Below are 27,687 nucleotides of genomic sequence, written 5' to 3' on the forward strand. Positions count from 1 at the left end.
CTTTTGCCGTTACTCTTGTGGTAAGAAACAAGCAGCCACTTACAGATTCAACAGGTTCACTGTCCAACACAACAAGAATCTACAAACACACACAGCCACTGACCAGTCACAGTGCCTTCAAAACAACAAAACCATCCAACAATAAAATAACGCCATTGTAGGTTAATTGTAAAAAACAGCACCAGTTGTTGTGAACCTGTGGCGTTGAGGAGAGGTTGTACTCCTTCGTCTCCATGTGGTGCTCTTCATGCATGAATGTGGGTGTGACACGGGTGATTCACATTGGCACATTTATCCTTTCAACTAAAAAACAAAACAAAAACATCCTAAATATATAGTTCACAGACAAGAAGACGTGGTCATGTATAAATATAATACTGCTATTCAGGAATGAGACATCGTCAGGAGGTGAGAGGATCAGTGGTTTTCTTCAGCCTGTGCAGCTCAATCTTCCTGCTCTGTGGAGACACACTTCTCTAACAACAGTCCCATCTTATTCCTACAAACAGGAAGTTTGCTTTCAAAATGCAGTCTGTGAGATGTTACTGAAACTCAACAACATCATTTCATTTCTTTCCATTACTTTCTGGTCCCTCTGGAGCCTCATTTGTTAACTGTGAAAACTCATTTCAACACTTTCTTATTGTGCTTGGTGATGTGCAAACATTTAAAACTAGTATTGTTCATGAGAAGTGTAATCACAGCAAAATCACTTGCCAATTTAGATAAACAATGCCTACTATTGGACATTTTATACATAGGATTATACAAGCTTTTCTTGTTTTTGTCAGAAAATTAAAGTCTTTTACAGACAAGCCACTTTCGAAAATTCCAAATCAAACCTTCTGGCTTTACCGAACTCTCCTTCTAACTCTGTTTTGATCTCCTGAAGGAGAAATCCTGGCTCTGTAGCTAAAAAGATTCACTGGTTAGTTGCTAGCTTAGTCAGACTGTCGTTGGGTACCAGAAGGGCAGAGTATCCACAAGTTTTCAGGGGAAATTATTTTTAGTGATCTTTCTGGTGCTCAGTGGAACTAGCCTAAGAAATTGTCACAATAACTGATGGACTGGCAGGACTTTCAGGGCTTTTGAAGCATTAGATTTGATAAATGATAGAATAAAATAACAGCAAGCATTATTCTTTCTTATGTTTTGTTTTTCGTCAGTAGCAAAGTCACAGAAAGCTTTTCCTTCTTGTTATCCTTGAAATTACGTTCTCTTCATCCATCCTTCAAGAAACAGAACTGACTTTTCTTTTCAGTCTTTTGAGTCCTTTGCAAGGTCTATAGATGCCACAATTCCATGACAGAAATGCTTACATTTAGCTGTTGTGGGACCAGATTTGTTCTCACCCACAGGTTGTATACTTCAGTAACTATAGACCCTGCTACGTAGCAGGTGAGGCAGGAATGTTTCCAGGATATGTGAGTGTTGTTTCAGTCAGAGGCAGTGAAAATATAAGGATGGATAAAGTTGAGTCTGGCTCTATTTTAGAGTGTAGGTGTAAGATCACACGGTGTTTCGAAGCAGTTGGATTTCACCACCACACAGCACAGTTCATCCATTGGAAATAAAAACACTGTTAGAGGAACCCACAGTGCAGCAGGAAGCCGAGCACAGTGGGCGTTTAATCACAAACAGAATCCACACACATCTTCGTATGAGTCTAAAGCTATGGTGTCTACAGTGTACTGTATGTTTGCGTGTGTGTGAGTGAGTGACAGGGGTATAATAGATAATTCACTGAATCCAGTTCTACTATTTTTAAATAATTCAGTCGACATCACTTCAGTTGAAACCATCAAAAACTGTACTGGTTTTGATCTTTCACAGTTTGTTTAGTTTGCGTTACTTCACAGGATACGAGCAGGGTGATAATGAGCAGACTTTGTCAATGTTAGTATGATCAGCTTGAATTTGGTAAAACATTTTAAAATCACGGCTAGCCCTTCACTCTCGTGTAATTAGTCAGGTCATTCACTCCAATTAAGACACAAATTAGATTTGTAAAAGTCACTTTGGTAGATCACTGATCATCAGTTAGGTCTTCCCAAATCACAGACGTGCTTGAATTTATTTTCCCTTCTTAACTTTAATCCTGTGGTTGAAAATCAGTGCAGTTTTCCTGGTTGCTCAGAATTATACAAAACAAGGAGGGTCGGACGGGTGAAGATCCAGCACCAGTGATTACCAGATACCACTGGAGCGGCCACCAGGAGGGGCCAGGATCCGAGCCGAGGATCTCTTCGGGATGTGGTCGTCAACCTGAGACCCTGAGACATAAAAACATAAACACATAAAAATCACCAAAAACACAGTTTTATTAAACAACCGCAGTGTTTTTAGTTTTTTTTCCAGCCTACCTGAGAGGCTAAAAGAAGACTCATGGAGGTCTCGGACTCCCTGGTGCACACGAACCCCCTGGGGCCCTTTGTTGGACATCTCTCCATCTATGGGGCCTAAACCGAGCTCCTTCTTCATGGTGTTTGCCACCTTGGCCACGTCACCAGAATACGGATCCCTCGCAACCCCTTTATAAGCCTGAGTCTGAAACAGAGAGGGAAGAGGTGAACAATCAAGAATACATACAGAACACACACAGAATACAATACAATGGGTATAGATATTAAACTGGCAATACAAAAGTTTTTTTGCTTTAATGTATTGTGATGAAGTAAATGCTGATTGCACAATGAAATGGCTGCAGAATAACGACACCATCTCCTTTTCGATGGTTCCCTACAAACCTCACTGCTGTTTTGTCTGACACCACATACAGAATCTACCAGGTAAATGAAGACTGGTGGTGATCTAGTGCAGCCTGGCACCATCTCTATTATAGACTAAATACAAGAATAAACTCAATATTGTGCTGTGTTGTAGTAACTCTGATTAAAAAAGGAAACCATCCAGTTGTCTTTGTGACAACAGCAGCAACACTAATACCAATTGGAATAGCTAGTAGGAGAGGAAGGCTGTCTGTTTCCACTTTAAGTAATTAATGAGATAAAACGTTGTAATAGTCCTGTCATTAACACTCTCATCATAAGTTGCAAATGGGGATGGCTATAAAAGTATTTGACCTGACATTTATGGTTCTTATCTTAAGGAGCATCCTCCCGAGTAGACTAAAGATCTCATCTCAATCTCATTGTATACACTATCTTTTCTATTTTAGTTTTTATTGTTTTTTACTTGTTATTTGTTCTTATGTTTCTACTTTTACACTTTATTCTTCTATTGCATTTTTGTTTTTTTATTCTTATGTTACTGTAATTTTGAGCATTCTCTGGCACAGGAACTTCCTTCTGGATTAATACAGCTCAAACATTTTATTTGATTTTTTTTATCTGACTTTTACAAACTAAAAAAATCCATATTTTTCAAAGGAGCAAACCAGTTTAAGATGACATGGTCATTTTGTCCATATGCAGTCAAAAACATGTAGATTAAATTGCCCTTTTTCAAGGCACTGGCCTGGAGCTGGAGTTGGTCCCGAGGTGCCATATACCATATGGCTGCCCACTGCTACAGAGATACGCGGAGAACCACTTTCACTCATTATACATTGTATGAGACAAATACAGACCCTCTTCTTTAACATTCTTGTAGGGAAGTTTACATTAAACAAGAAATCTACTTCTTTATAAGTAACAAGGCCATAAAAGGTATAAAAACATTGAAATGCAGAAAGCGTAGAAAAGTAATTCCCAAAAGCTAGCAGGATAAATCACCCAGTGCATCTAAAACAGAGCAGACCCAACCCTGCAGGGTTTGGGTGGAGGAGGTTTTTGCAGACAGCAGCAACAGAAAAACAGCGTCAGCGTGCAGAGGGAGCAAGAGCATTAAATCCTTTATATGGACTGTCAAATCAGTGCAGTTAGACACAGTATGATGGGTGTGTTAGTAGCAGCTTCACTGTCGGCTGACACAGCAGAGCACAGCACGAGTCCTGGTGCACTGACAGAACTGCCTAACCTTTGAAGAAACTCTTAGTCATTTGATTCTGCTTTTATATAAAACAAATGTGACTGAATTAATGAAAGTGAACGCACCTTTTCTCTCTGCACCATCTTTTTGTAGAGGAAATCAGGGAAGGTGCGCTGTGGGTAGAACTTTCCGGAGCCCTCGGCACACATGAACACACCGTTCTCACACACCAAACGTCCTCGGCTGATGGTGACCAGGGGAACGCCGTGGCAGCGCAGCCCCTCGTACAGGTTGAAGTCTCCGCCCTGCACCTGAGTGCTCACAGAGATTGTCCTGCGAAGACGGAACAGCCATTTAATACCAGTGCTTTTTGTTTTTCATTGACTCAAACAAAAATGACAAGTAATCTGTGTTTGTGAACCACTTCATCACCTTGTTGCATCAGGATCCCAGACTACGACATCAGCGTCAGCCCCAGGGATGATACGACCCTTGCGTGGGTACAGGTTGTAGATCTTTGCAGCGTTTGAGCTCGTCACTGCCACAAAACGATTCTCATCCATTTTTCCAGTAACCTGCAAGTATAAATGCATTAAAATGAACTTAATTAATGCCAGGGAAATACAACTACAAATACAACTCCATCTATTTGCAGAGAGAGTCTCTTCCTGTTACTGTCACTAAAATATGTCACTAAATAACACACACAAACTTGCTTGCAGGTTTGTATGTGTGTCTCTGTGTGTCTACTGTATGTGCGTACATACCACTCCCCTCTCCCAGATGACACTCATCCTGTCCTGGACACCAGCCACTCCATGAGGGATCTTTGTGAAGTCCTCCTTGCCCAAAGCTCTCTGCTTGGTGCCGAATGGACGGTGCTCCGACGCCACAACACTCAGAGTGTCACTGGAAACAGGATGTCCATGTTCAGTATAGTACGTTATTTTAAATGCCAATACAATTCTAAATCATCAGTAATCACTGAGCTCAATTATCATAAAAAAATGATGTCTGTAATGTCTTTTAGGGACATGTTTTACAAGTACAGTACATTTATTTTTGGATTGAGCACATACTTGCCCAGCAGGCCCATGAGGTATCCGGGCGTGTTGGGGTCGATGCGGAGAGGAGGGACAATGACGTGGGCAGCAGCGTGAGCCCAGTCCTGGTGATAATACTGCATCCCATTCAGCACTGCATGAGCTACTGTGGTCTCTGCATGGACCACCTTACCTACAGACATGAACAAAAGAGGCTTGTTTAAATCATCTTCATCTGCTTTATATCATCACAACTGTCAAAATCTTCATGCTTAAGGAACTTGAATACTTCATACTTTAGCTTCTCACCTTGCATCTTAGCAGCAGCAATCATATCTCCAGCAGACATACTGGACACGTTCACCAGGTAGATTGGGCAGCGAGCCTGCAATCACCAGAGCATTCATTCATTTATCAGTGACATACAGACACCTGCACACAGACAAGATATTAAAATTGGGCATCTGTTTACCCTGTTGGCGATGGTGACAGCTCTGTGAGTAGCCTCAGACTCCAGCTGTAGACAATAAGACAGAATCACAAAGTGAGAAGTTTAATAAATACTCAGTCAACATTTATATATTAGGTCTTTATCTCGAATTCTATCCAAAGAGACTGCAATATGTGAATGGTCATGGTCAGCTTATTTATCTTTACAGGAACATTCCACTTTAGACCAGTTAGTAACGACAGTTAAGGGCTTTTCACACTGCATCTGTTTAGCCCAGGGCTATCCTGGGATAAATAAGCCCCTTTCCACACATACATTGTTAACCAAGAGTTAACCTTGGTCCTGGGCTATACAATTACCACCGCTTTTCTACAAGCCCTGGGTTGAATGTCCTTTGGACCACATAATTAATGTTTACATTCTAGATGATGCATGACTACTCCCCAAGTCCAATGTTTCCTTTGACCCGGTTTCACACTAGCACCTCTTAGCCCTGTGTTCAGTCGATTTTCAGGGGATAAACCTGCAAACTCAGGGCTAACCAGCAAACACACTCCAAACTTGGTGTTATCCCACTTGGAAATTTGCCGGGATTTAGGATAGCGGCAGTGTTAAAGCTTTGTTGGCCAGGGTTCTACAATTGCTTTTAGCATTGGGCTAAGTGTAGTGTGAAAAGCTCTTTGGATCATATGTATTACTTTTCAAATTAATTCAATGTGGTTAAGCACCAAAACTCATCGTGCCTACAAGTTTGTCTAAATCTAATTTTCATTGTGATGAAAACAACCAACCCTTAAAATTAGGTTTTATCAACATTTTAAGGACTCAAAGAGAAAGAGAAAAAAAAATATTAAAAAAACAAAAAACTAAGAGCACAGAAAATCTAAAATGCTTCAATTCATGTCACTTTAGCAGAGATGAAAATCTCCAGGAAAAATTACTGAGTGACAAGAAATAACCTTAGAAGGAAATTTACCTCTTCTGGTCGACTGATCTCAATGCCCTCCGGTCCACTGATGCCCAAATCCAGAGCCTCTTTTGCGCTCTAAAACACTCACAAAATCGTACACAAACACTTCAACATAAGTTAAATTTTATAATTGTTTCTTTAATAGATTTGAGTGTTTTTTGGATGTGCACCTCAGCCACCAGCTCTCCGTTCTCAGCGTGGACACGTGCGATGGCCCCAATGTCCTTACAGGTCTGCAGCGCCTGGTAGAGCTCAGAGTCCCTCAGCATCATGAAATCTTTGTAGGCCATGAACATCTGGAATGAGTTCACTCCGTGCTCCCTCACCAGGGTCTCCATCTCGTTACGCACCTGATCATAGGACAAAGGTCAGGAGGTCAAGGATCTGAAATGATTCTGGCAGCCAATCACTGTTGAGGACTGGGGGAGTTTGTATTAGCAGAGGCAGACAGTAGAGAGTGTTAGCCAGGGGAAACACTGTCTTTATTGTATGTGTGTGTGCTTATGTGTGTGTGTGTGCATGTTATATGGGGCATGAAATGAGCTTGGAGAGCAGCCAGAATGAGATCACATTGCATTCACATTAGTGAGTATCACAGTCCCACAGAGACATTTACCCATAGTAAAATCCATTTAATTCAATCAAAATACAGTAAACGGAAACTATATGATGATTTGAAGAGTATATATTCTAGTTATACTGCAGTAAAGGGGTCGTCAAAATTCAAATGAAGGAGAATACATCCTCACTATATCCACATAAAAGAAGCAATATATCTGTAGTATCGTTGTTCATGCAGCACACATTAACCATACTGTCATCAGGAACGATGCACAAAATCAATGCTGCTAATTAAATAAACTTCACGTGAAAATTTCTAGTTTTTGTTTACTGTAATTTATTCGAACGGAGTCAAAGTCAGTAGGATATAAAACCGTTTTTCTGAAAATGACAGAGCAGGTTACACATACTTTCATACCTGCAGGAACAATGCTAAAGAAAAATAATATTTAGTGTTGACCGAAGAGGTAATAATCAGTATTTAAGTGTGATTTACTATAAACATTATATTTATAAAAGGTATTCATCAAATACAACTGCAACATGAGGCCGTTAAGGCTGAAGTAATTCATCAACCAATGAATCATTATAAACTGAACATCTTTAGGTTTTTGTGCTGATGGTTGGACAAAACCAAACATTTGAAAACATCATGTGAATCCGAATAACTGTCAGATTAGTTGATAATGGCAATCGTTCTCGTTTACAGCACTAGTTGCAAGTATATCATGGTTTTACAAGGAATAGTTAGGGATGATGACAATGTGGTGGATCTGCACAATTAATGGAAATCAAAATCACAATATGGCAATAAGTGCGACATCCAAATTACAAGAAGCTGCAATTTTTGAATAAAGGTAAAATGTTTATGAATTAAAATGAATTCAGAAATACCCTGGCATACGAATGTATGTATTTGTTTGGGACAGACACAAACAAATGTCACATCATCGTGATTGTAGAAATGTTTTTCAGTGAAAATGAAAATTCTGATGAAAAAATGATCACTCCAACTAACTCTGTATCATATCACAATCGCAATATCTGTCAAAATAATCGCAATATAATTTTTTAATAAAATATTGTGCAGCCCTACAATGTGGCAGCAGACGATACAGCACAGATATTAAAGCCAAAGGCTGAATGATGCATGTTGACTCATAGAATCTGCCTAACGTGCCCAGTGAGCATGTGTGTTAACCTAATTCATGTCAGGTTTAATCTAGGTCATTACACATTTTACCCATATATGAAAATGGTTTGGTTGATTTATTATTCATCCAGCGAAGATAAAAGCTTGAGGAGCAAAACAACAAAGAATGATATCTGTTCATAAAAAAAAATTATCAGTGCTGTTCATTGGTCCTGGTACATTTCACATGTTGTCCCCTCATTGGCTCTTACCTTTGGTCCCCACCAGGTCACCCCAACATGCAGAGCGTAGTCGCAGCAGGCCTTGGCGTCGGCCTGACCTCGGCAGTTCTCGTAGGCATCCAGCAGGGAGCAGTGTTGCTCAGGCAGGACCATAGCCATCACCATGGTGGTGCCACCCATCAGAGCAGCCTGGGTGAGGTGAGGGGGTGAGGAGAGGTGAGAGGAAGGAGGGAGAGAAAGAGAAAAGAGAGACTGATTAGAGACGAGAACAATGATGCCACTGTAAAGCACATAGACAGTGCTTGTCTTGGTGACAATGAGCAATAGTGCTTCCTCATGAACTGTTTGCTCATCATCATCATCATCATGGTCGACTTGTTACTAGTTGTATAAAGACTGATGCACAAAGACTGACATAGTTATTCACATACAAGTGTTAACAGCTACTAGCTAGAGAGTTTCGGAGATGAAGACGAACTTCAAGCTTGTTGCTTTGTTTTTCTTTCTGTGTACAATTTCTGTAATTTTTTGTTTTATACATGCAATACCAGAAAATGTCTTGTTATGTCGATGTTTGATGTATAGCAGTGTTTTGTAATTCGTGGAAAGACCCAAATGTTTGACATAACACAAAAAAAAACCTAACTAACTGCTTACACTTTGATAAATATTCTTTTAAAAAGTAATCTGTAGTTGAGTGTTAAAAAACCTTCTAGACACCATTTAAGATATGTGATTCTTGTTCTGCGTCCCTCCTCCGTTTCCTTATTATAACAAAATAAAACCTAATCCTATAAAAAAAAAACATTTGATGATGTTGATTTGCTCCCTCTGAGAACAACATTCCATAGAAAACTCTTTAAAAAAGTTAACTTTTCTGAAGGGGAAGGGGGAAGATGAGGATGAGAGAGAAAATGACTGATGAAGAAAGAGAGAAAGTGGAGAAAAATAGACAGTAAAAGACACAGAGAAGTATGAGAGCAAAAAGAGGATGACAGGCTGTAAAAATGACGGGGAGTGGTCTGCGTTGACTTCATCTTGGTCGACTTTTGTGTAGCCATGACAACAGATACTGCTCAGCCATGCCTGTCGTACATTCCCACCCTCCTCCTCCTCCACTCTCCATCTGAAACTCCTATTCAATATCCTCTTACAGAGTCTAACAGGGATATTGCACCGAGGCATGATGAGGAAACAAGCAATAATCATTTATGAAACAGGAAATGAGCAGAGAGAGATAAAAACAGGTAACATCCCATGTCCCAATCGACCTACTTCAGTTCATTTTCACATCATCTGAGCTAAAACAGGTGCTCACTACCAAAATAGTGCTCATCTTCAATCATTTCTACAACATGGCCTGAATAAAATGATATTTAATGTGAAAACTCTGATTTTTATGTCAGTGTTCCAGACTCCAGACGTGTCGCAGACAGGGGCGGGCTCATCTACTTATAAGTGACAGCTCCGCCAGCCAACGAGCTATCAGGTAGATCATTACCATAGTAACCAGTCCGAATCATCTGCAGTGTCAGCATAAGGTCTCTGCATACGTGTGTGCATGAGCGGTGTAGTGTCATTGATCACTGTCAGTGTGTGTGTGTGTGTGTGTGTGCGTGACTGTGTGTCAGAGGACATGGACACAGCTGGGGATTGTGGGATTTATACTGTCTGCCTGCCTGGCCTTAATTAAAATTTACTGCCAGTACACTTCTCAAAAAAGGGAGATTGTGTGAGCAGAAGAGGTGAAAGAAACTCGACGAAAGAGCTAAAGGGAGAAAGCCATGTGCATGTATATGTGATTGGTATACTGAACATTATGATTGTGCATTTTCATCAGTGTGAGTGTTGCTGAGGAAAGTATCTGACTTTCCTCTGCCAGGCAGGAATAAAGAAACTGTCTGCAGGATGAGATGTCTTTAATCCTGCCCTGTTTCCTCTTTTTAGGCTGCATCTGTAACTACAGTCTAATTTTAGACTGTTCTTAATTACAAATCTGCTACGAAAAGATTTAAGAAGTAGCAAACCAACACTGACAGGCAGTTATCACCCATAATATATATACAGTCTGGGCTGCTCTGATGAAATTGTTTGAAACTGGAGTTGCTGATGAAACCAGTGGAGGAAGCAGACGAATCAGGCAGTTTTCAAAACATCAGTTTTAGTTCTTTGTTCAGTACACTCTGTTTGTGAGCAGACATGTTTTGTTAATAGATGCAGATATTATTTTTGATAATAAAAAAATGTCAAATTACTGTAAAATGTTTTCATATGTAAAATATTTCATTAGACATCTAGGATTTTATTTGACTTACTACTTAAAGATCCCTTCCAGCCACATTTCTTACTTACTATCTTATGTCTTTTCACTAAAAAAAGTTCCAAGTATTGGATCAGTATTGGCTTCCGAACTATTTGTGATGTCACAAATCATGCTCGTAGGCCCACCTTTTAAAATCAGCTTTTCAGCTTATCAGCTCTGAGAAAATATACACCTTGAGCAGATGAATGTGAAAACAACCTTCTAGTGTCAAACTCTACACATACATCATCCTACACAGTAAAGCTCATACATTCAACTGTAGGAACACGAAGAAACACATTTTTCACTGTCGGGGGTCTATGATATGAATATGTTGTGTTAATTAAAACATGAACTGTGTGTTGTGATGAATGTCAACACCCATAACGTTGCCCTTAAATGATTTTCACATGTTGTTTTGCAGCTGCAGTAATGGTTAAGTAAGTGTATGGCATTATTTTAAACTTATTATAACAGAAACAGAATTGTTGTTGTGACAAAAACACTTTGTTGTCATTGTGTTAGAAAAAACAACAAACATACTCTACATATGGTGCAGGTGACTGTAAAAGCAGACTGTGTGTTTATCCTGTTGTTAAGCACTACACCATCAGATCATCAACATGGCTTTAATCTAACAGCTCTCTTGTCAGTAAACCCGACATACTGTCTGTATTCCCCCCTCAGATTCCTTAAACATGTTACTGATCCTTGACAGCAGGGTTAAAGTGGATGTTGACACATAAATCCCAAACTGTGTTTTAACATGAATCCCCCACTCTATTAAAGACCCAAACTCCTACTGTGAAGATAATCCCCCGACAAGAAAGTAAAACAGACAGAAGGAGAGGGGGTGAATGTGCATCTGTCAGTGTGTGCTGGCAGCAGATTGTGATGCACAAATCACTGCAACTAGAACAAAAGTCAACATGGTATTATATGAAAAGAAAACTATCCAATAATCAATTGTGAATAAAAATACATAACTCTCACTCTGTTTTATATCAACAAAAACTGAAATGACCAATTTGAAGCAGAGCTCAAATGATTATTCGAATATACAATTAGTCAACTGGAAAAAAACTTACCACTGTCATTTGCAACTGTGTTGATAATTTATTAATTGTTTAAGCAAAAGAGCAAAAAAAAATTCACTGGTTCCAACATCTTACAGTGAGTGTTTGCTGCTCTTTGTCTGTTGTAGTAAACTGAATATTTTGGGGTTTGGGACAAATTTGATGACAAAATCAACATCTGAAAACGACAACACTTAAAAACTGAGAAAGTAACTGGCAGATTAATCGACAATGCTAAAAACATTAGTTGCAGCCTTAATTTTGAAACATCACATCATCAACATTTTTGCAATTTTATAGACAAATTATGAACTGAAAAAATATTTTTAGTCGTAGCCCGAGTTTCCTGTATGCAATGACAATAAATCATTAATAGTTTAATAATTGAATGATCCCAAAAAACCAATAAGCACACAGAAAGCTACATGTACTATATGTATGACAGAGGGGGAGGGAGGGGGAGAGAGTGAGTGAGACGTGACAGATCTGAGAGGATGAGAGGGTCTCTGCATCATGGACTCTGGGAGAGGCTATCAGTGTCAGACAGATTACAACTGCTGCTCTGTGAACAGCCTCTATCAGGACCTCTCATACTTCCCATTACAGCTGAGCAGCTCACCGTCTTTCATCCCCTTCACCTCCTCCTCCTCATCATCTCCCTCTACGTCTCCTGCCTGCAGAGACATTAAAAAGATCTCTGCAGAGCCTGCTCAGAGAGATACAGAGCTGGTCTGATGATATTTTTGCTGAGTATTTGTCTTTTCTAAAAGAAATCAGATCTGATCTGGTGCAGTCAAGCTGAAATTCTTACTTGATCGATAAGATTGATCATTACTGCAGTAGACTAATTGTGGATCACAGTGAGGGGGGATCAAACTTAAGTCGAGTGTAAGTACAGTACACAGTATTCAGTTTGTAGTTAATAGTACAAATGTTGTAGTGTTATGGGAGTGTCTGGTTGTATTGTTGGGGAGTTGTTTGCCTGCTGGTCACACTGGCGACAATGCTTTTGCTGTAACCATTCAGCTACAGGCACTCCATATTTTTGAGTTTAAATGGGGCCTATTCAAATGAGGCCCATTCAAATATTTTTTTAGAAGGGACAGATTTACAAAAAAATTAAGTGCCAAGGGGCCAGACTTTTACATTCTCTACCCTGTTTTCACAATTGAAAATGAAATATTATATATTTAAGAAACAACTTTTTAATCTAAGAAGTTAGTTCAGTTTGATAGACATAACTAATGAATGGGCTAATCAGTCTATTAAAAAAAATATCTAAGGGCTGGGATGAGGTTATTAAAGGGCCACATTCGGCCCACAGGCTGTATTGCAATTACAACAAACTATAAATGAAATAACAAAGAAAACATTTGTATACATTTGCAAAAACATTATTTACTTGTTAAGTTAATCAAGTTTGTGGTCTTACTAGCTAGTCAACAAAGCTGAAAACCAGTGAACCTAATATGTCTTAAACATCTTTAGATGATTTATCAACATTTTATGATAGCATGTAGCAGATACTTTATATTTTTGAATAAAACATCTACTTTCTTCCAGAGGAAATTCTTGAATGGTTTGCATATCTGATCTGATCTGAGGTCTGTTAGCGTTAAGTCTATATACAAAACAGCTCAATATCTGGACACAAAACTATCTACACTAGTATCTACACTGCATGTGTGAGCAGTGGGTGAAACAGAAGGGGGTGAAGCAGAGGAAACAGTGAGGGGGGAAGAGAGGAGGACGGAAGGAGAGGGAGCAGACTGTTAACAAAACGATAGGAGGGAGAGAGGAGGATGCCGGGGGAAATAGTTTTGGGGTTCATCACAATTGCACATGAGCTGTTGCCGCAGCAACGCAGTCACCATAGAGAACACACAATACTACCATGGACATGCGTGCGCACACATTTGCTGCCTCTGATTTCCACACTAAGAGCGGGGGGTTAGTTGCCATGGCAGCGAGGTCAGTGGGTAGGGGTTGGTAATCGGGGGTTGCCGGGGTAAAGCTGGCATATGGACGATTCAATCCCCCCAAATTCCTCTCACCCCAATTCATCTGGCATTCCATTAGACTCAGAGCTCATTCAGATACAGCACTGCAAAGACCCTGCAGTTAATGTCATTTACCACAAAATCTTCTAAACGCACTGGCACTGTTTCTAAGAAGAAAGACACTAGAAATTATAATCCAAACATTCAGCTGATCTACTTAGAGGGCAGATATAGTACTGAACCGAGGGAAGGCCACGTGCAGGACTGTGGATGGACATAACAAATAAATATCATGATGAACAAACACTTTCTGATTCAAATTCATCTTCATTTAAATGATCCGATATCATCCAATCTGATTCATAAAATCCTGAGATTGATCTTTCAATATATGTATATGTCAGTGTCTGAAGTTAACACCTGTCAGGCTCCAAATAGGGATTGATTTTCCGTTTGGCGAGTAAATCTCTGAAGGCTATCCTCCACACTGGCGGATATAGAATCACATCAAATTGAAGTCTATTCAAGTCTCTTCAGAAAACGAATATACTTGGGACATTGTTGATTGGAATTGAATCAATGGTGATAGCTAGCTCTAATCTTACACAGTATGAGCAAAATTAATTTTCTACAGAAATCTGAATATTATTAGAGATTACTTTTGTTTGCCTGAAATATTTGAAAACAACAAAAATAACAACACGCAACTACATTATTTTATCTTATTCTCTTTATGTAAGAAAGAAGATAAGTTTGTGATTATGCTTGATACAGATTTATCTTGTGTAATACTACCACCAACACACGCTGAGAGTTTAATTTTTGGGGAATAATTGCTGAACAAATCTCAAAATGATAGACGACAGAATAAAATCAGCATTTAAAACATGTTCTCAAGGCGTTACAAAATTAAAACCAGAGCTCTCTTCAGGCAGTCATCATCTTCTACCATTAAACTCACTAATTTTCTTGAAACCCAGTGATTTTTTTGGGTAAATGTGATTCACCAAGAAAATCATAATCATAAGAAGGAACATTGGTCCTAAACGCACAATTGCTGTAAGCCTTCAAAATGGATTTCTGCAAATTTGTTTGATCTAAGCTTACATTATGTCGAACGACTGCCATACCCTTGTACACCAAGTTGACGCCTATAACTTAAACCCCCCCAGAGATAAAAATCTGTCCGGCAACAAGAACAAAAACAGCCCACAACATCCTCCTACACATTACTGCTCTGGGCAACAATTACACTCCTTTCGAATTTTTAAGTCTCCTAATTATTAAATCATCCTCTCTCCTCTGAGTCTCAGGGGTTCAGTGGAAAACATGCAGACCATCTGAAAGAATTGAACTAATAAACCGAGTATGAATGAAGGCTGAACAGCTGGGTGTGAGTGTGGGTAAAGAGAAGTCTTTGCCATCAACCAGAAACGTGTCACAGCTGTTTGGTTTTACTTCCTAAAGGACCAGTGTGAGAACATATGTGGTCATTAGTCTTGATGAACATATGAAGCTGAAAGCAGGGTGAACATTTGTATATAGAAAATAAAGAGTGAGTGAGAGAGAAAGTATGTCTGTGTATGACAGCTGCCTCTGGTTTCTAAATGTGTTAATCACAGGCATGCTGACAGGTCATTACACAGTCCTGTGTGTGTGTGTGTGTGTGTGTGTGTAGGTGTGCGTGTGTGTGTGTGTGTGTGTACCTTGGTCCCACTGTAGAAGTCATCCTGAATGGCTGCGTTCATGAAACTGTCCTGCATATGCACACTGGTGTCTATTCCGCCCGGCAACACCAGCTTTCCAGAGGCGTCAATCACCTTAGCCCCGCCCGGTATCATCAGTTCCTTTCCAACCTGCAACGAAGAACAAAAACGCACAAATTACACAACTTTATTAACAAGCAGTTTGCCCCCATAACATGCATCTGAACCACTGAATTTAAAATAACTATATAGGGCTATAAAGGACATTTGTGTTTGGGTCAATGTACTTTTAATATAGTCCATTAAATTGTGAAGAGAGACAGGGTGGATTAAGACAAGTGTTTATACCACAGTGAGTGCCTGACTGAGATTATTAATTTTGGCACAGACTGAAATATCTCACCAACTATTGGATGAATTGCCATGAAACCTGGTAACCACGTTAATCACCTCCTCAGCCTGATTCCTAATAACTTTTATAATTAACTTTCATCTAGCACCATCAGGTCAGAAACTTAATATGTCCCATGTGCCTACCAAACAACTGCAAAATGAATGACATTCCCATCAGCCTCAGCCGTAAATGCTAAACTAAGGTGGTGAATATGGTAAAAGTTTAACTTGCTTTACTTCAGCGTGTTAGCATTGTCACTGTGTGTATGGTAGCAGAAGGACTTAAACCAGGTGACAACACCACCATAATTACTCGACTTTCTACGTGTGTTTTTAATCAGGAATGCACTGATACTTAAGCCAAATGTTGGTATCAACCGATATTTGTCTTGTTGACCACTATCAGCCTATTAGCTGACAAGATGACATTCACCGATACTGGCTGCTATTTATCTGATGTGCCATATCAAATTTTTTGCTGGCACATTCATGAGCTACTGGCTCTTGGCATCCTTGCCATCAGTCTATAAGGCTATGTCTAGGGCTGATAGACAATGCCATCATACCATCATGATTTAAAGGCCCCCACCAGAGAGCACAAAAAACTAGTGTGTCCCCTCAGAGTTGCCGTAAGACAGGAGTTGTTGGCATTTGTGACATGACAGAAAATGACAAGAAGTGACGTATTAAACCCTCTCAATTAGGCAAAACTCAAGATGCTCCGTTACACTGGTGGCAGCAGTGACTTTTATATGCAGGGCTGCTGTTAGTATGTTTTTCTCAATCTCTCAGTGTTGTTGTTAATTGCATTAGCTTAGCTTCCTCAATACAGGTAGCCAGCTAACTTTGTTTCAATCCTATGAGGCTAACACGATGTCATTGTCCATCACAATGATTCACTGTGGTTATCGTCATATACAACTCGCGCAACCATAGCTATGAAAGTACTGACAAATTCTTCGCATTGAGTAGGTAGGTGTTCCACGGGATAACAAGTTTAACAATTTTAAAGCAGTTTACTATTTTTTAAGCAACTTTTTTCCCTTTTCTTTAAAGAAGGTTATATTAAAGGTTGTTTACTGGTTGACTTATAAGACCGTATTTGTGCTCTTTTAAAGATGTTGTAATGAAGGGCTGAATTACTTTTATAATCAAGATTTCTTTGTTTCCCTTGCACAAAAGAGAAAAGAATAATAACAGCAAAAAACAACGGTATTGTCCCAAAATTTCTCAATTGGTGCATCCCTTTTTTTAACTGTAAAGTTAGAAATTTCAGCTGTTAATAGGCTCTGGCTTCCCATACATGCTTGAATAGTAAATGCTCACTGCAAAGTAACCATAGTCAGTGCCAACACATACAGCACTTTGCAAGTGAGTGGGAGTATCAAGGAGCTGGAAGAGAAATACCACTCTGCTTTACATTGTAGTGTTATCAGCCTACACCTTAGTCATCGTTCTTTTAAATATGTTGTATATTATCACCTACTTAATGCTTTAAAAATGATCACTTAACTAGCAAATCAAAATAAACAACCTTATTCACACGTGTCTATGTTTAAGTTCTCCAAACACCGATCCTCTCAACAATACTGTTATTGGAAGGGAAATAAGCTTTCACAAAGTGTGTGAGCTCGACTATCTATGGCAGTGGTGTTTCAGTGGGATTACAGCTGAGCTCTCCAGGTTTCTGAGTCGAATGCATCCTCCTCACATAAACCGATGCTTATTTCCATGACAACGCTCTGTGAGCTAATTATAGCTTTCACTATCATCATGCAGAGGCCACAGAGTTCACAGAACAGTCCATTCTCCTCATGATGTATTACTGAGGAATGAGTCACACTAACAGCTGTGGACGCTCTGGACAATGAATGTGCCATTCAAAGTGTGTGCTTGTCTGTCATGACAGACAAAGAAATATGCTGAGAGAAATAAGGGTATGACTTGTGTTTAATGTGCATGTTATTTTGTGAAAATGTGTGTATTTGTACAGCATGTGTGTGTAAATATGGTCTACCTGCTGAATGATGCCGTTCTCAATGTAGACATCTGCTTCTTGGGTGAAGTCATCATTGACCACCTTCCCTCCCTTGATGAGGATACGCATCGACCCCATGTTGGCAGCCATAGTCCTACCAGAGGAACAAAAAAGACATTTCACTTTAATATTACAGTATAAACATGGAGACCATAATGTCAACACTGTTACCACAGAGCTTGAGTTCTGTGCTGGCAGCTTCCTGTCGGAAAAGAAATGGGAAATAACCAAGAAAATGCTGCTGTATGACTCATTTGGCGTGTCTGAGTGGCAGCCCAACTGGAAACCACTTATTTGTACACTCATCCCACAAGGCTGTCCAATGTTTCTGTGCAAAAATGATAATTACATTTTGCCTAACCGTTCCATGTTTTTGTGCAGATTGAGCCTTAAAAAATTGTACTGTTTGAAAGGAGACGGATCAAAATGACAAAAAAAAAACATCCCTCTGACAAGTAGGTAGATATTTCAGGTAAAAAAACAAACAAGAATGAATGCAAAATGGTTCACAGGATCCTGAGTGGTATTCAGGTGCCTTAGTAGAAGTCTAATATGTGACTTGTGGCATTGAGTATGTTTCACAGCCTTTGTTGCAGAAATTATGTTGTAATATTCTCTAATAAGAAGTTTTCACTCATTAAAAAACAGATTGGTACGTTGCTGCCTCTGATTGCTGAAACATAAGGAGCTAATCATCCATAATTATACCAGTCTGTTCATCTTGTTTTCTGCTGAGTAACAGTTTCTGACACATATTCTGTCTTTTTGTCTCAGGAGATGGAAAACTTCCTCCAAGCTTTTAGTGTGTCAGCTCGGCCTATGAAATATTAAGTGGCGAGCAGAGGATCCATAATTTACAAATCTATTACAGTATCTGTGGGATTGGTACAGATTCTCAGAATATAGCATGGCCTGATGGAAAGTAGAGGTTTTTTATATCTACTTACTTGATTGTCTTACCAGCTCTAAGACAGCTGGGTTTAAAAGACCAATATTTACTGTTTTTCACTCCTGTGATTAGGGAATTAAACTGACAAAATAACAATGTTTTCATAATCCGTTTAATCAGTGATACCCACAGTATGTAGTTTCTGTTGCTAGGTTTCTTTCAATCAAAACAATGAAAACAAAGATGTAGTTTGATGACGTTGTGAAGTAGCGTGTGATCACGAGAGTTGTATTTCTTTTTTGGTAAACAACCACCACTATCTGGCGTGACTCAGGCACAAATTTTCAAGGATGAGGTAATGTATTGAAGTTTTACACCTGCTAATTTAAGTCATGTCAACAAAGGATGCATCATCTGACATTTTTCCCAAAAGTTGTAGCAACCTAATGAAACGATCATTACCATGAATATAATGATTTCTCTGTGTTTGAATACTGTTATAGATAAATAACAAAGGTCTAGTCGATTTTAGACTTTTTAATGGAGTTACATATTATATTATTTATTAGTATTCAAATCATTAATACTAAAAATCATTGCTGGTTGCAGCCCTACTTCCTATAAATATTTAAAGCAAGATGAATTTCCTAAAGGGCTTCTGATTAAGAAACATGGATCTAATTAACCTAATTTCAGAAATTTTTACTGAATGTTGCACAATGAGCACTTTTCAAAATGAATGCCTGGTGGTGTTTGTGGGCATCTATTTTCCCCACCCCCTCCTTTACAAAAGATAATGATAACTTCTGGCAATGGTAATTTCAGGTTGTGTTAGTTACAGTACATGTCACACACAGCTTATGTACAGACTCCTATTCAGCTAAATCTTGTGGTTTGAGAGTTTCTGACAAGTATTGGCTTCTTGTACTTTCCAATGTTTTGTCTGATGAAATTTTACTTGCAGGTGTGTGTAGGATTTTTGTTAGACTTTCGAGTTTCGATAAATATCTAAATATTTCAAAGTAAACTGTACATGAAAAGTGTATTTTTGCAACAAGGATTTTTACCAGGTATTGGTCGAACATGAGATACTTTCAGATGTTTCTTGGGAAAGAAAGCAGCTTGAGCAAATCTAATGGGATCAACAAAAGTGAGAGGTTCCTCTACAAACATCCCTCTGTGTGTATGTGTGTATTCTGCATGGATGGCTGTATGCAATGTGTTTGATGGCAGGATACAATAGCCTCCCAGTCACACAGAATCAACTCAAAGAGATGGAGGAGAATAGAGAGAGGAAGAAGAGGAGAGAGGAGGGGAATGACAGAAGAAAAGAGAACACTGAACAGAATAATGAGGAGCTTGAAATTCATACCCCGACCACACAAGGCTGTAATGGGTCCAAAGAGGAGGATAAAAGTTAAGCAGAAATTCTCACTTTAAGAAATACATGAGGCTTTGGATTTCCTGTTGGTCAAGTTATTTTTTAAGTAATGCAAACATACAGTAAATACCAAAATATTGCCTGGTAGAACATATGGTTAGTGCTCCAATTTAAGAGTACCAGGCTTCAAGGTGTAACTATTTTACTTACATAATGTGTTAAAAAAAATTGAAAATGCATTATTGTGTAGTCGTAAATTTTGCGCTGGTGCACCTAAATGAAAAAGGTTAGGTACACCAGTTCAACCAGTGTAAACAGTTATACTGGAACCCTGAGCACAGTAGAGCTTCGACGTTTGGTCGATTAATTGATTATTTGATTAGTTGATAGAAGAAAATCATTTGCCAATTATGTCAATTTCAAGAAACAAACGTCAAACATTTGTTGGTTCCAGCTTCCTGAATGTATCTGCTTGTTTTTTTTTTGTTATCACTTATGGGTTCTGGACCTTTTGGTTGAACAAAAGAAGCAATTTGAAGTCATCACTGTGTGTTCTGGGAAATTGTCATGAACATTTTATGGACAAAACGATTAATCGATTAATAATGAAAATAATCGTGAGTTGCGGTCCTTTAGTAGAAATGTATTGACATTTAATTGACACAATTATTGCTCTGAACATAGAAATGTGATGACTAAAATATCTGATTATTAAAGAAGAGAATAATAAAATGTTTGTACTATCTGGCTTTGCTATAAGGCATTCTATAAGCAGTGAGAGAAATATTTTGGCACGAGATCAGACTCCAGTCAAACTCAGAGAAAATTGAGGGGAAAAGACAGGGTGACAAAGAGAAAGAAACAGAAGGGAGGGTAAGGATGAGATGGGTCCACTGATGGAAGAAGAGTAGAAGGGGATGATTGTGTAGAGATGCGGGATAAAGTGATCGTGATAAACTTGGTGGTGGGGCAGGGTTGGGGGGGAGGTGCAGTATGGAAGCAGTGCCCTAAAGGCCTGGCAGCCAGAATAAAAGATTAGTTTCCCAGGAGATGGAAACTGGAGTGCTTTCAGTGGAAAAGCCTACAAAGACACACACAAACAAAAACAACTGCATGTCATGGTATGGTGAAGCATACTAAAACACCAAGACTAATTTACCAGCTTGAGTTCTTGATTGAGGTGGATATTAAAAAACTATTTTCCTTCCCTTGATTGGATGATTTTAAATAAACACTCAACCTTCTTAACCTTCTGGCCTTTAATTGTAGTGCCCCCAGCAGGCCAATCAGTGTAACAATTTTCTTTATTCTAGACAGCAAAATGTAAAATTGTTTTTGTTGACTTGTATCACATGCTGATGTTCATTTCACATCTTACACAGCTTTTGACCCACTGGAAATGTGTCTATTCCTATTACTCATCTACTAATCACATAGTCCATCCATTTAATCTGTGGGTTATATAAAAGACTACATTTGAATTTTTGTTACTGTTTCCGAATTAAAAATATGTGTACTCTTATGGTACTTGATTATTACTTTGAATGGTTTCTTTAGACTAAAGGAAAGGAAACACACAGGAAATATTTCACACTGTGAAATTGTGGTTTGAAAAGTCCTTTTAGCAGAATGCAGAATATAAAATGGGAGTCGTTTTTTATTCCTACAAGCAGATTTTTGACAGTTGACCCACTTTGATTCTTTTGGATGCAGGTGATACTGATGCAGCAAGACCTCTACCCCTTGCACAGAAAGTGAACTGCCACTGTCCAGCCTCACAGATCCACCAGAAACTGACACCATACTGGGAACAGCAGAGGATCACAGTTCCAGTGGGCCAGGTGCCAAATCAAAGGATTGATTGAGTTTGCCTCTCTTGTACAGTAAATACAGACAGACTCACACAATTTCTGGCAAAAACAAAAATGCTTTGGACAAAAGAGATCAACCACTCTTCTTATTGGACAAATGGCATGTAGTGTTTGTTCTGTCTGTCTCGTTTAGTCCCCAGAGTAGTCATGTCAAAAACTTCACCACAGTACAATAGTAAGTAGTAGGCACTGCTGTTGTCACTATTTTCCAGTCAGCTCTGTCCAAACCCACACAGCTGACTGACTGACTGACTGTGTGTGGGAATGGGAACGCTGACTAAACAAGACCTCTGCACAGGACAGTAGGAGCTTTGTGTGTCTGTGAGGACTGTAAAGTCTGAGGAAATTAATGTCAACTTATATAATGACATTCTGGACAGTGACACCTTTAATACTGACTAACACACACAGGAAGCCCTTCGGCTGCACAAAGGAAGGAAGCATGAAAACCATAGTGCCCATTGTATGCAGCCAGCCATTGACTGTTGCTGGCTCTAATTATTAATTATTTTAAGATGATAAATCAGCATCAGTCACAGTCTGATCAGACTGACTGGCTGTCGTGAATAATTGATTTAATCTATTTAGTGTAGTTTCACTAAATCCAATATTTTCTTCTCCAAAAAGAAGTTTTGTTTGTCCTTACATGGTCTATTCTGAATTAGGAGCACAGACTTTTTACCAAAGAAGTGGGCCAACTTGAAGTAATGTGAGTCGACTTCAGGCTTGACGTGACATGAGGTGACGGAGGAGACGCTACAGGACATAAGGCAACGTGAGGTGTTATGAGGTCCTGTGACGTGATATGACATGAGACGTGAGGTGTCACGAGGAGTGGTTTGCCGGTCTTTGTCACAGCTACTTATTTGGTTCAGCTTGGTATGTCAGTGCACTTTAAAACAATTTATTGATAAGGAGAAACTTATTTTGATAATCAATTAATCTTTTCAGTCGTTCTTCAAGCAAAAATCTCAAATATTTGCAGGTTCCAGCTTCTCAAATGTTAAGATTTGCTGCTTTTCTTTTTTCGTTTTGTGAGAAAAGAAGCAATTTGAAGATGCGGGTGGGGTCTGGGAAACTGCAATAGCATTTTTCACAATTTTACATTTTATAGACTAAACTATTAATCAATTAAGCATGAAAATAATGGGCAGATCAATCAATATTTAAAATAATTACGCGTTGCAGCCGTAGTGCACTAGGCAATCCAAAGATGACTTTACAACCTAGATGATTTAATGGTGACACTGTTTCAGTCAATTGTGTGGCCTCAAAAACTGCATCTAAATACTCAAACTTAAAAGCACAGATCTATTTTAGACTTCTTCACTGCAGGTCTACAGTGTGTGTGTGTGTGTGTGCGCGTGCGTGCGTGCGTGCGTGTTCGCTTTCTGCTGTGTCATAGTAGGTATGACAGACAGACAGCCAGAGAGAGAGACACACAGACAAACAGTGCCACACCAGGCAGCATTTCTCACTCACTCTGTGACCAGCTGCCACACACACACACACACACACACACACATAGTGTAGTTGCACATGCACAAACACTCATTATGCTCACAATCACACACACCCAGACACACCCTCTCCATGCAGGCAGTTTTTTTAATGGGGGTGTTAATTAATAATGAATGAGGAGCAGCAGGCAGAGTTAGTCCAGACTCCCAAAGTCACATCGTGACAATGTCACGCACACACATAACAACATGGTCATATCTACTCCCAGCCATTTCACAATTTACTATCTAAAACTATCTATCTATCTTAAGTTAATTTTCATGGTCGATTAATCTGTCAGTTATTTTCTTATTAATCGATTAGTTGTTTGATCTATAAAATGTCAGAAAATGGTAAAAAATGGTGATCAGTGTTTCTCAAAGCCCACAATGACATCCTCAAACGCCCTGTTTTCTCCACAACCCAAACATATGAAGTTTACTGTCATAGAGGAGTAAAGAAACCAGAAGATATTCACAGTTAAGAAGCTGGAATCAGAGAATGCTTTTTTTGTTCTCATAAAAAATTTGCCAAACACATTAATCGATTAGCAAAATAGTTGGTGATTAATTTAACAGTTGACAACTAATCGATTTCCATAATATAGTTATAACTAAAAGAGGTATAAGCACTTTGAAAATGTAACCAAAATAAACAGAAACTCTAGACTTATACAAACAAAGAAATTAATTGTAAGTATGTCAAAATATTATTGACAGAGGCAGAGGTGCATCAGAGCCAAAAAAAGGCAAGAGGACTATCAAAACTTCCAGCTTGTGAAAGTGCATGTTTAGAAACAGCATAAATGTGAAATAGTAGCTGCTGACATCCTCAGATGTCTGTTTCTGAACAAGTGCAGGCTACATGTGTGGTATGAAAACGTATGAGTGTGTGTGTGTTGGTGCATGCTGTAAGTGAGAAGAAAGGAGTGGACAGCTGCTGACTCCTGCTTGATGTAGACAGTAATCACCACAGGGAGAGACGGTGTACAGTGTGTATCTGTGTGTGTGTTTATTTACTTGAATATGTGTTAGCCAGTGTGTGTGAACTGTAGAGTTATTTAAAAAGCCAGAACAAACGTGCATCGACAACTTTACAACCAATTGGTGACAAAAATAGACACTGAACACACACACACCCCCCCACACACACACACGATGGTTTAAAGACTTGTGGGTGCTACTGGAGCTTCATGGATGAATAAGCCATTAGTGAATCACACACAGATAAACAACAACAGTGGTCTCATAAATAACTAGGCCATCACTCAGAGGATTAGGGACATCTCTGGCTCTCTGCGTGCTCTCTGGTCATGTAAAAATATTTTTGTGAAAAATGTTTTTATTAATTCATCATTTTCTCTCCTTCACCTTCACTCTCCTCTGAAGAAGTTCTCAAAGAAGAACTTCTTACATTTTAGCAGTATGTTTTAATCTGACCTTTGACCTTTCCTTCTGTGCCACCAACAGGCAATATACAATATTGCAAACAGATATCTGATTGGATATTTCTAATTTTAAATGGCCCCGGAATGTTTTCATTAGCATCAAAAGCTCTTCAACACACTGGATGTAAGATGGTCTTAAACCCCTCCCAGTCACACCTTTCCTGCATCAGAATTTGGGTGTCCACAGCTGACAATTTTTGTAACTTTCAAAACTGACAAAATGCAATCACGCACACCTCACGTAGTGATTGATAAGAGAGGAGACAAACCAGTTAAAAAAAAGTTTGTAACCAGCAAACTAATCAGCCAATTATGTTGTTGCACTGGCACGAGCACACAGCTAAAATTCATAACAGTTGAACCAATTTTGAAGCCAGGAAGGAGCAGGTGCTGGCGGACTTCAAATTAGCATCAAGGAGGTGGATATCACACTAATGCACAGGATTACCAAGAAAGGTGAGGTTATCTAAGCATTAGACAAGGAATATATGATATATAAAATGCAAAATATAAAATGTAATATTTAGTAATATCAGCCTAATATTGATAAATCTGTATAATCAGCTATTAATTAATATCTGTGAAATTATAGCCGATGAATAGACCAGAGGCCAAATCACTTTCATTGACTTTGCAAGCGCAGCATCTGCACACATTGGGTGGCAGTATGCACCTGTAAAGCTGGCCATGGAGCCATGAAATCAGTCGGTGTCATGAAACTATGTGCATGTGCAGTAGAAGTATATCTGTGGAAAAGGGGTTTTAAACCTAAATTTAAATCAGATATGACTGGTTTTATATCCCAGTGACCATTGAAAGTGAAGTTATGTCTCAAGCCCCATTTATTTAGATAAGAGTCTGGTCTTGTTATGAGGAAATAACTGCTCAGGGGCGTTGCCAAGATGGCTGCTGAGTGGTGAGACATGCCTAAAAGGACTTTGGTGCAACACCACGAGTGCCTTTGAGGAAAGACTGTTTCAAAGTGCACACCCTGATCCCCATTTGCATGATTCATGGGGTCTCACCCCTGTCTGTGGCAGAAGGCTTTTTTGAGTGTTGGCAATTCAGAACAGCCAGTACAGAGTACTTTTTCCTTCAGATGTGGCCAAACAGCATGTAGTACAATCTAGGTTGTTTCGAGCAAAACCAGGGCTTAGGAAGGACGCCAGCATGCCACTCCAAAAATAAGTAAGTAAGTAAGATCTACTCTAAGATCTACTGTACTCTTGTGGTATTTAATGCAACTGTTAATTAAATAGTGTCAATTGTATCCCAGTGTGAATATTGATTTCTTGGTCCTCTGTGGTTTACCCTGCACCAGCTGGCATCCATACATTTTTTATTTAACTATATGGTTTTGGTGGTCAGAGCAGCAGATATAGGATTGGGAATAGTCGATAGACAGAAGGTGGACATTAATTGATTGATTAAGTATAAATTGCCATCCATTTATTATCTAAACCTCTTACTCCCTTATAATTCTCTCCATTCACTCCTACAGAAAGAGAAGAGTCCCAATTACAGCAGCCTAACCTGCATGTCTCTGTACTGTGGGAGGAAACTGACACTGGCAAAGTCTTTCTGGCTCACTGGATGAACGTGCTGCACATTTATCAAATAATCAAATCAAATATTTTCCAGTTACAACCTCCTAAATGTGAGGATTTGCTTTCTCATCTGCTTCATACTGTTGCAAACTTGTGATGTGCATCCCTATTTATGCAACGCCAATGGAATATACCATGTGCAGGGAAACAGGTTACATCATCTAATTAGGATGCAATCTAATATATTCAATTCACCGTGCTGCACTGAGAACCCCCAGAGCCCCTTAAAGCACCCTTGAGGATCCTTAAAACCAAATGATGAAGGCCTCCACACCCCCAGAGGAGGTCTGCATGCAACAGCCTCCACACAGAATCCAACAGAAAACAGAGGATTAAATCACCTGTTCTGTTCACATCATGTTCCCAACCACACAAACACGATCATGGCGTGCACACACACACACACACACACACACACACCAGCAGGCTCGTTTGTATGCATGACGACTCCAGACCCTCCTCTTCATCACCACTATGACTCAATATATTTGGTAGAACCTATAAACGAATAACAGACTTACATAACGACCAACACACACACATTACACAGAGACGTATTGCACTGATGGCACGCCAAACACACACACACACACACACACACACACACACACACACACACACACACACACACACACACACACACACCTCACCCATAATTCGTCGCCTAAAGGCACGCGATGCTAGCTTACAACATACGACCAAATCTTGCGTCTGTCTCTATATTTATGTCAAATTTCATTAAAATGTCATTCAGCAAAGAAAAGACCCGAATTGATTGATGTCTATTCACGTGTAAACGCAGATTTACATCATTGTTTGAATGAAAATGTACAATAAAAATACAAAAAAAACTCTCTTATGTCAAGCTAACGTTGTTTTACCAAGTGTAAAAAGCGGAAATTAACGTTTGAACACTGCGGTTATTAACGTCAGACGACATATAATACAGATTTCTAACGGTCTAAATCAGAATATTGATTGTTAATTCCTCCGCTTCTTGTCAAACAGAAAAAATAACCCCTATCATCTTGATTTTTCCCACATGTTTTGGCTTCTTACCCTTTTTTTCCAGATTCCCAGATCCTCCTCAGCAGGAGCTTCTCTCCGTTGCCCAGCACTAGCCGAGTGCTCGAGGACAGCTGGCACAG

At 39.2% G+C, this 27,687-nt stretch overlaps 1 protein-coding gene across 1 annotated transcript; it reads right to left on the reverse strand.

The window, feature by feature from the left end:
• Nucleotides 1-10: 10 nt before the first annotated feature.
• Nucleotides 11-27,625, reverse strand: LOC141017975 (dihydropyrimidinase-related protein 5-like). Its single transcript, XM_073492810.1, has 15 exons — nt 27,599-27,625; nt 17,824-17,938; nt 15,414-15,563; nt 8,360-8,518; nt 6,565-6,744; nt 6,401-6,469; nt 5,446-5,490; nt 5,283-5,358; nt 5,010-5,166; nt 4,698-4,839; nt 4,363-4,505; nt 4,056-4,263; nt 2,364-2,547; nt 2,192-2,273; nt 11-303 (listed from the first exon to the last, which is right to left on the reverse strand). Exons 2-15 carry the CDS (start codon nt 17,932-17,934, stop codon nt 300-302), a joined length of 1,710 nt encoding a protein of 569 aa, XP_073348911.1. The 5' UTR covers nt 17,935-17,938; nt 27,599-27,625; the 3' UTR covers nt 11-299.
• Between the last annotated feature and the right edge of the window lie 62 nt (nt 27,626-27,687).

This window comes from Pagrus major, chromosome 22 (assembly GCF_040436345.1).
Source record: "Pagrus major chromosome 22, Pma_NU_1.0".
Classification (NCBI taxonomy): Eukaryota; Metazoa; Chordata; class Actinopteri; order Spariformes; family Sparidae; genus Pagrus; species Pagrus major.

Bases quoted from the DNA above. Each gene is read 5' to 3' on its own strand.
- LOC141017975 (XM_073492810.1), bottom strand. From the start codon at position 17,934: ATGGCTGCCAACATGGGGTCGATGCGTATCCTCATCAAGGGAGGGAAG. The intron at 5,491-6,400 runs GTAAATTTCCTT...TATTGTCTACAG, and splicing joins AGATCAGTCGACCAGAAGAG to CTGGAGTCTGAGGCTACTCA. The intron at 4,840-5,009 runs GTATGTGCTCAA...TCCTGTTTCCAG, and splicing joins CTCATGGGCCTGCTGGGCAA to TGACACTCTGAGTGTTGTGG.